Consider the following 8959-nt stretch of genomic DNA (forward strand, 5'->3'; position numbering starts at 1 on the left):
CCTGATGCCAAACACTTAACCTGAGTTAACCTCAGGGGCTCCTGAACTACTGCACAAAAGGGGGGCAATTTCAGACAAATTCAAGACCACAAAATGGATCCAAGGTAAGCTGACAGCCTGGGTCTTTAGCCTTTTAGGTATACTGTCTTAAAAGGCAAGTGTATGAAACTGGAGAAAAGCTTTAAAAGAACACAAACAGAGCTTGTCTTTAATGTGCATCATTAGAAGCCAAACTGATTATACTTTAAAAGCAACGTAAATGTACTTAGAAGTTTTTGCAGTGTTCAGTGGGAGGCTGGGGACACAGTGGGCAGGTTTCTGGGTGCTCTCAAACACTCCCATTGTGGAGAACCTCTCCTTGCTTAGGAGGCAGTCTGGCCAAGCAATTGGAAATCTCCCTTCCCTGCCAAAGGGAAGGCCCCCTCCCCAGTCCCAGCCCTTCACTGCCCTTTTATTCCCTCTCTTGTTAGCGCTAGCAAGGTCTGCAGCAAAGGCAGAACATGGACACATGCTTCTCAGAAGGCTGCTAAAGTGCAAAGTTGATCATAAGTACACGGGTGCTTTATTAATTTATCGGTGTCCTGGCCTTGAGATTTGTGACCAAAGGCCATTTTGATTCCTACCTGTGCTTTTTTTAGCAGATCAGTAATAACAGGAAACCAATCAGGAGTCAGCCTCTCCAGCTCTAAGGTGATGATCACCAAAGCCAATGTGGAGCCCTTAAACTGCACTAGCTGGTGGCACGCCATACAGTGCTGTAGCTGTTTGGTCAAGAACGCGACGTGGCGGGAAGGATTCATCTGAGGCAGCCCCTGTAGTAGATGGGGCCACTTGGACATCACCATGGCATGGAACTGGAGAGAAGATAAAGTATATATATATATATACACACATATATATATATTTAAAAAAACAAACAACAGAGGTCAGTGAACTTTGTATGTTTTCATGTTATCAACCAGAAGTACAGACTAATTTCATCTCATATCAGGAAGCCTAAAGGGTTTCCCCCTCCTTTTTTTTTTTTTTTTTTTTTTTTTTCCCCCTTGGTGTTTTGTGTTTGTACTTGCCAACCATTGAACTGGGTTTTTAAGCTTATATTGAATGTACAAGGTCTGTGTTTCCTAACAGTTTCTGAAGTTTCTACATTATCCGGATTGCTATTGAGGAGATTCACTGCAGGCCAGCAGATATGAATAAAGTAAAACCAGTAATAATGACTGCACTCTGAATTTACTGAGGAAACAAGCACCTAAGAAAGGCAGTTTTCACAATCAGCAGCCTAAAATGGCTTAATATTTGCACATAACCTTAAAAAGGGATCCAGGATGTATTCGTATCACATGATTTTTGCCTTACTAGCACATGATCATTTCTTGAAGACAAAGTTTGTTTCTATCAAATGTTTAGTAACTGCAATCTGAACTAAGTGCCAGATTGGGGTAGTCTCATTGCCTGAAACAAGGGTAAATAATTAGTGGGATGAAAAGGAAAATTAAGAAAAAAACCTGTGTGTCAAATGTAGCAAAACTCTTGACAGCTTTCTATGTACAGTATTAATAGAAGGGAAATAGTTAGAAATATTTTTGCAGTGTGTATTTAAAAAATAAAAATGGCATATAGTTGTGCATTATGAGAATCTTTTTAACGTCCACTTTAGTTGTCCTTTAAAGATGAGAGTAAATTTTTTGAGCAAGATGAAAGGTTTTAAGTGGTAGAAAATTTTTAAAATAAATAAAAAAAAAAAATCACTGTAATATTCTTCAAAAGACTTGCAGATGGCTAAGAACAGGTAGTTTGCAAAGCATCTTGGGAAGGATGTGTGGGTGTGCCTATGTGTGTGCATCTGTGTTTTCTAGTCTTACTTGATAAGGAGCTGTTTCTTTAAAGAAAAAAATTTGCAAAACTTAGTGCTTACAATGTTTAAGAAATCCATTGGTGTTGCTGTGTAAAGATCCCAATGAAGCTTATCTAGTATAATTCTTTCCATCCTCAAGATCTCAGCTGGAGAGCGTTTACAACCACTCTGCGCTGCGAGCATCTTCACCGATGGTATTACCTGTAAAAAAAAAAAAATTAAAAAAAATAAAGAAGCCAACGTCTTACACAGTGCTGTGTGTGTTTCTCTGTATTGTGAAAGGATCTGACAAGTTTATACACGTCTCAAAGCACCAAGCAGGTAACTCCCATCCTAATGACTGGCCCATGCTCACCACAGGGCAGCTGGCTATGAACCCAAGCCACAGCACCAACGATGCCATTCGCCTCCTGGGCTGCTGTGAGCCTCCTGAACACTGCATCATCGGTGATGCGTGTTCCCTGATACTAGTCTCGTTAGTTTTGCTCCTCTAATGAGCTAGGAGAAGGCTTCCTGTTCGCCTGCTTACGGGGCCGCCTGTGGTTGTCTTGTTTCCTGTGGTCATTGACTCAGCTCCTCCTTTTTAGCTGAGAGGAAAAGAATAGCCTCAGCGTGACACATCCTAAGAAAGGCTATGAAGATCACTTCACTACAGCAACAGTTGTTCAAGAGGTGTGCGCGTCTGACACCAACCCCTAGGTTTCCTGTTCTTTTTCAAAACAGAGCGAAGGAAAGAGGAGAAATGCAAGCTGAAATGCTTTTGGCTAATGTCTGTAAATGCCTGAGGAAGTCTTATCAGTGCGCTCCTGCCATGAGAGATTATCCTGTGTAATCTCGCACTTGCATGGGTAGTGGCTGATTTTACATGCTCACCTTGAGGCGCAGACCTGAGTCATTTCCGCACCAGGTTCAGAAACCAGTTTTGACTCCAAGGCAACTCACCTAATTTTAAGCTTCCTCTGAAGAACCTCCACTCAGTGGTGCCTACATTACCCTCCCAGGACCCATAACAACGGAATTACAGCACTCTGATGTGCCACAGAGCTGTGCATATGCATCTTGACTGTCCCCCCAGACTAAGCTTTACCGTGAGCCATGGATTCTGAAGAAAGAGGCTTAAAGGAAGGAGAACACAGCCGTTACATAAGCAAATACAAGTCCTTCATCCACAAAGGTCACAATTCTTCCAAGCAACTATGAAACAAGACTGAAAATGTTACTGTCACCCCTTAAGGACTACCTGATGTAAACAAGCTAACCTCCTCATTAAGGCCAAGTTGTTGAAAGACCTGGAAACACAAGCAATGTGAACACAAGAGATGAGTTTAGTGTGTTTGATATTAAACATACAGACCTCATCTTCTTCATTGGTTTTTGCTGCAAGGACAAGGCAGGAAATTGCTATGCACTGAAGATACTTTAATTGGGCCTGAAGGGAGAAGAAGAAGAAGAAAATACTGAGTAAAGAAGGTAACAGTCCGTGAGGGGTAAATAATTGTTATTCTATGACAGATGCACAAATTGCAAACTTTCATTTAAACTACAATTGCTTCTGTATTAGTTTAGCTGCAGAGAGATTCATTTGAAGCTGCAAACAAAGCAAGGCAATCCAAAGTGAAACAAAATAAATCCTTTTCTGGGTGCAATTTTTATTCGTGTAGGCCACAATTTTTAGACTACGCAGTGCCACAGTATTTACAATGTAATTCCTCTTCTCAGCTGAGATGTTAATTAATCTGTTTTTGCCAAATGCTGGTATTGATCTAAATAGAATTGAGAGCTGCAAGGCTCAGTTCAACTCATAACTTTGCCGTTACTTCAATGACAGAAAAAGTTGGCCCCACGGTTTGGTTAAAAATCATGGTTTCAAAATTCAAACATTAAAAATGATAAGGCAGATGTTTTCTGTTTAGCAGAGACAACCAGATGATAATGAGGTCTTTGTACTCACCACAGCATTTGGGCTACAATTCACACAAACACTTCTACCAAGGATTATAAATCAGTGGAACCTCATCAAACACTCCAGTTCGTTCATACATATATCTATATCTATATACACACACTTGCTTAAAAGCCTTCCCTAGCAAAGACCCTGACTGGTCCCTAAATCTGCTGCCAAATATAGTATCTGCTTTGTATATAAACTGATTACATACTCCTTACATCCCCAGTCAGTAATCTAGCCAGGAAAAAGCTGACGGAGATTCTCTACCTTTACTGATGCCAGTAATCGGTTAAAGATGCTGGTAGCTAAGGCAAATGTTTCAGGGTAAAACTGGAACTGAGAGTTTATTTCTGCAATCCAGAGAACTGCTTCCTTGTAACATGACAGAGAAATATCTGTTCCCTGAGGGGAAGAAAAGGTTAGAAGAAAAATACAGTTAGCACTTTGATGATTTTGTTAACATATCTCCAAAAGAAGATTCGACTCATTCCAAGTGTTCTAATAAACATTTCTGATGTCTGGAGGCTTGAAATGAAGAAAGTTGTTGGCTGTGTCTACAGAGCAAGGGCAAATTTTGGAGCAGTTTAAAGCACTCGTTTGTGTTGTCCACCCAGTCAGGCTCTAGCTGTGCTTACGAGGGCCTGGTACTGGATTGTACTGGAGTACTGAATGGGGAAGCACCCAGTCCTCCACTTGCACAGTGTGTATGAACCACCAAACTGAGCTCTTACAAACAAGCTGCTGAGTGTGCTTGTTATTTCTCCCTCCTGAGAAAACTGAAGCCTCCCATGCAGCACGTGTTTCATTCAGCCAGCCTCGACAGGCAGTCAGGAGCAGGTTTTGATTTACTCTTCAAGATTTCTTTTTTAACAGAACTTGGATTTGCTTAGCACTGGGACCACAGCAGCCAGGTTTATGACTCCCCCAAGGCACAAGGCAAAATGTACTTATTTTTTTTCTTTCTTATATCTTATTTGAAGATGAATTCAGGTGAGAGAAAGGACTTTGGCTGCCATTACAATGCCACACACAACTCACGGCATGCCACATGACCCATCTGAATATTATCACTGGAGAACTGAAAGGGTGTAGCAGTTATGCAGAACAGACATTTACTACCAATTCATTCAATATTACTCATTGCATTAGCTGTTTCACTATTTTGCTTTATTTAGTAGTAAAAATACTTGGTTAAAAATAGCATTTCTATGCTATTGCAAAAAAGAGACAAGACTAGCAGGGCACTTTTGTGCCTTCTTCCACGGATCTCATGCATTTTACAGAAACAGCTGAGCATAACTGTTGCCATTGGACACAGAGGCCACTAAGTGTTGCAGCTTCCTAAGGCAGCAGGCTGACTTGCTTTAGGAGCCAGGAATGGGGTGCTGAATTTCTGTTAGGCATCAGTGAATTCCCTCTTCTCCCATCTGAATAGACAGGACTCAAAGATGGTGCTGAGCACAGTTAACCCTAATGTGATGCATCTGTGGCTTTACCATTGATTGTCTGCTCTTGCCTGCTCCACCACAGTTCCCAGAAATACTTAGAATTGAAACAAAATGCAAACCACCTGGTTTACGTAGGGCATTAGGAAGATCTAAGATGGGACAAATGCAGCCCCTCCTCCCCCTTCACTCCTGAAGTTTAGTCCATGCGGGATGACTTTTGCATTCAGGTGGATTAGGTGGCAGGACCAGCACTGCATCTCTGCAGAGTCCCTTAGGGACTTCCAAAGAGGACATGGGAGAATACCTTCAGGGTGAGATTCTGGAAAACTGGCACTTTCCAAATCCTAGCCTCTCTGGCTAAGGCATTTTCCAGGAAGAAGGCAAGTCTCGAGCTCTCTGGAGGCCCAGGGCACTTCATAGCAGTTTTTTGAGCCAGTTTCCCTGATGAGAGCTGCTGTCAAAACCAAGAAAAGAATTATAAAGCAACATCCCAGCTCCTTGTACTAAGTACAGTTTCCTCTTGTGATGCCTCTCTAACGCTGAGAAGGAAGTCAGGAGCAGCCATACAACTTGTTTGTTTGCAGACAGTACTCCTGCCATCCTTCTTCCCTGAGGGCAAGCTCATGATGAAGGAGAACATGTCATGGTTCAACAACAGTGCAGTTGGGGTTTTTTCATCCTAGGCTTGCTTGAGTAACCTTGGGTCGAGCAGTACCTGTTATTTCATTTATCTTGTTTCACACATTCAGCTCTCCATTTGCAGGGCTATTAAATTGCAACCCGTTACCACCTGATTTCAAGTTTCTGGCAAATAAAGGTCTGTTTGCATACAAAAGCTCAAAGATTACTGTTCTTAGGAGGTTTATTAATTCCTAGTTAGCAGTCTTCCTTAGAGCAATTTAATCTTTCTCTGTCACTGTTGAAGGCAAGGCAACAGCAACACTTTGGAAACACCACTCTCCAGACTAAGCGTGTATCCACATGAAATAAACATTTCTGAATAATTTCCCATAGGAACCAAGCAGTGAGAACGTTTCAGCCTGAAACTATTTCAATGCTTACACTTTGGTGTTTTAACAGCAGAAAAAGATGCTACTAGATAAAACTTCTGCTTTTTGTAAAGAGTGTGAGCTTCCTCATTGGTGTTTTCTGGAAGCTCACACCATTATCTCTACAGCTCCATTAAAAACCCCAAAGTGACATGAATCCTCTGGAAACTGTTCTACATTTCTAGTGCTGAAACTCTGTGAAGTGTATGTGTCACTGAAAGCAGGAACCGCACAGAATTTGGGCTTTTGCTGCCACTGGATGTCGAGAGCATCCAAACCTGACTGCTCGGACCACTCCAGCAGAGGGAATAATGTAAAAGATTTATCCGTCAAATTTGATGCAACCTTCAGCCGCTGGGAGGGGTGGGGGGTGGGGGGGTGGGGAGAGGGATTAATTAGAAGCTTAATTAGAAGCTTACCCTCTGGCTGACCTGAACGCGACCGTCCCCCGCGGGACACCGAGCAGTCCCCGCACCGCCAGCGCCCGGCCCGCCCAGCCAGCGCCGCGGGAGCCCCGGCCCGCCCCGGCCCCGGGAGGCGCCCCCCGCCCGCGCCCCGCCGCGGGGAGCCCCGCCGCCGTCCTTACCCGCCCGGCCGGGCCGCGCCGGGGGTGCTGGGCCGGGCATGGGGGCCCGGGCGGGCGTCGGGGCGGCCCCGCCGGGCAGCAGCGGGGCTGGGGCGGGCCGGGCCGCCCGCTGACATCCGCGGCTGCGCAGGGCCCGCCCGGGGAGCGCGGGGGTGGTGCCTGCGGGCACCCCCGGCACGGAGCCCTCGCCCCCTGCGAGGTCCCAGCCCGAACCTGGTGTGTAGTGGAGCCGCCACGGAAAAGCCCAGCCATGCACCGGGTGGGAAAGTCCGTCCCGGCACATCTTCGTACGGGTACCAGGGGTCTCGGGCCACAGGATCCTCGTGCGACCATGCCTGTCCTGGGAAAGTGCGGCCGTGTCCTGCTCACAGCTTGATCTGGCAGGGAATGGCTCCTCCGGATCACCAGGTCACCTTCCAGACACTGGGAAGGATGGTTTTGGTTGTCTTTCTTGGAGCATATGCACTCTGTCCCCTCCCAGGGCTGGGCTGCTCTACGGGCATCTGTGTTTCACCCCATGTTTGCTTCCAGCCAGCATCAGTGGGTGGGAAAGTCCTTTCCCGCATATCTCCTTACAGACATCTGTGGGTCTCTGACCAGGAGCTCCTTGTGCAACCATGCCTGTCCCGGGAAAGCGTGGCCGTGTCCTGCTCACAGCTTGATCCGGCAGGGAATCGCTTCTCTGGATCACCAGGTCACCTTCCGGACACTGGGAAGGTTTTGGGTTTTTTTTTGTTTTTCTTGGAGCATATGCACCCTTGTCCCCTTCCAGGGCTGGGCTGCTCTGTTGGCATCTGTGTTTCACCCCATGTTTGCTTCCAACCAGCATCAATGGGTGAGAAAGTCCTCCCAGCATATCTCCTTCCTACAGACATCAGCGGGTCTCTGACCAGGAGCTCCTTGTGCGAGTGTGCTTGTCCTGGGAAAGCACAGCCTTGTTCTGCTCGCAACATGATCTCACGAGGAATGGCTCTTCTGGATCACCAGATCACCACTCTGCTGGTCCAAACTGCATGGTGCTTCCCAGGTGAATGTTGTCTCAGCCCACGTGGGTCTGTCTCACCTGCACAGAGATCATTGTCTGTGTCAGGCAAAGCCGTGTGTTCCCGGGATCAGGATGAAATTCTGCCATGGTGAAAAACATTGCAACCTTTGGCATAGCCCCCAAATCCACTCCTACTCCCTGTCCTGGCACTAGTTATTGCCTTGACAAATGCGCTGGCCCTTCTCTTTGTCATAGCCCTGTCCAAAATACCCTTTTGCTGCATCCGCACCATTCCCGACACCTGCTGGGAGCTGTTTTCCTTCCTGGGAAGGATCATAGAATGACAGAACAGTTTGGGTTGAAAGGGACATCAAATATCATCCAGTTCCAACCCCCTGCCATGGGCAGGAACACCTGCCACTAGACCAGGTTGCTCACAGCCCTGTCCAACATGGCCTATCCTTTTTTATTTATTTCATGGAGCATATGCATCCTTGTCGCCCCTCCCAGGGCTGGGCTGCTCAGCCAGCATCCTTGTTTCACCCCATATTTTCTTCCAACCAGGGCCTCTCCAGCTCTCACAACCACTCTCCTCAGCTTTCCCCTTGGCTCCTTGGTTCCCTCTGTTTTTCTCACACACCATTTTCTGTAGGGAACCTGTTCCAATATTTTATGTTAAACATTTTCTTGTTCCTCGGCTTTGTCTGCCTACATACAACTCCCTATTCTCTCAGCAGCCCTTTGGGTTATACATTTCTTGGTGCTAAATTACTCTATTAGTCTACAAATCTTTTGCATACAGTACAGCTGAGTAATACTATGGCAATGTGTAAATAGCAAAGCGACTGTGTTTGCTGAACTGACTCACCTGGTGATGCTCAGCGGGGGGGTGAGGTGAGGGAATGGCCCTGTCCTGTCATTACCAGGGCATTCCCGGCCCTGTGATATACCGGTGAGTTCGGTGGGTGAGATTAGAAACCCTTCTGGAAGCCCCACATCAATCCCGTCCACATTCCTGCTCACGCATGCAGCCCTCTGTCAAAACTACAGCACAACTGACTTACAGTCCCCAGTCTGTTTCTGTG

The 8959-nt window shown here is 46.0% G+C and overlaps 2 protein-coding genes across 7 annotated transcripts in view; one reads left to right on the top strand and one right to left on the bottom strand.

Annotated features, from left to right (window-relative positions):
* SEPTIN8 (septin 8) overlaps window positions 1-2109 on the top strand; it is a 53832-nt gene extending 51723 nt beyond the window's left edge. For 5 of the 6 annotated variants that reach the window (XM_040602768.1, XM_040602764.1, XM_040602761.1 and 2 more), the window contains one exon: window positions 639-2109. In XM_040602768.1, coding sequence (XP_040458702.1) covers window positions 639-804 — 166 coding nt within the window. In that variant the 3' untranslated portion in view covers window positions 805-2109. The remainder of the gene's footprint in view (window positions 1-638) is intronic. The other variant, XM_040602762.1, reaches the window with a different exon arrangement.
* On the bottom strand, window positions 1044-6812 carry CCNI2 (cyclin I family member 2). The gene is made up of 5 exons (XM_040602771.1): window positions 6723-6812; window positions 5559-5708; window positions 4074-4208; window positions 3213-3287; window positions 1044-2059 (listed from the first exon to the last, which is right to left on the bottom strand). Exons 2-5 carry the CDS (start codon window positions 5670-5672, stop codon window positions 1862-1864), a joined length of 522 nt encoding a protein of 173 aa, XP_040458705.1. The 5' UTR covers window positions 5673-5708; window positions 6723-6812; the 3' UTR covers window positions 1044-1861.
* Between the last annotated feature and the right edge of the window lie 2147 nt (window positions 6813-8959).

This window comes from Falco naumanni, chromosome 8, assembly GCF_017639655.2.
Source record: "Falco naumanni isolate bFalNau1 chromosome 8, bFalNau1.pat, whole genome shotgun sequence".
Taxonomy (NCBI): Eukaryota; Metazoa; Chordata; class Aves; order Falconiformes; family Falconidae; genus Falco; species Falco naumanni.

Excerpts from the sequence above, each read along its gene's own strand:
- CCNI2 (XM_040602771.1), bottom strand. The coding sequence starts at position 5,672 with ATGAAGTGCCCTGGGCCTCCAGAGAGCTCGAGACTTGCCTTCTTCCTG. Across the intron at positions 4,209-5,558 it reads TCCAGAATCTCACCCTGAAG|GGAACAGATATTTCTCTGTC; the intron begins GTATTCTCCCAT and ends TCTTCCCCTCAG. Across the intron at positions 3,288-4,073 it reads GATTACTGGCATCAGTAAAG|GCCCAATTAAAGTATCTTCA; the intron begins GTAGAGAATCTC and ends TTCTCCCTTCAG.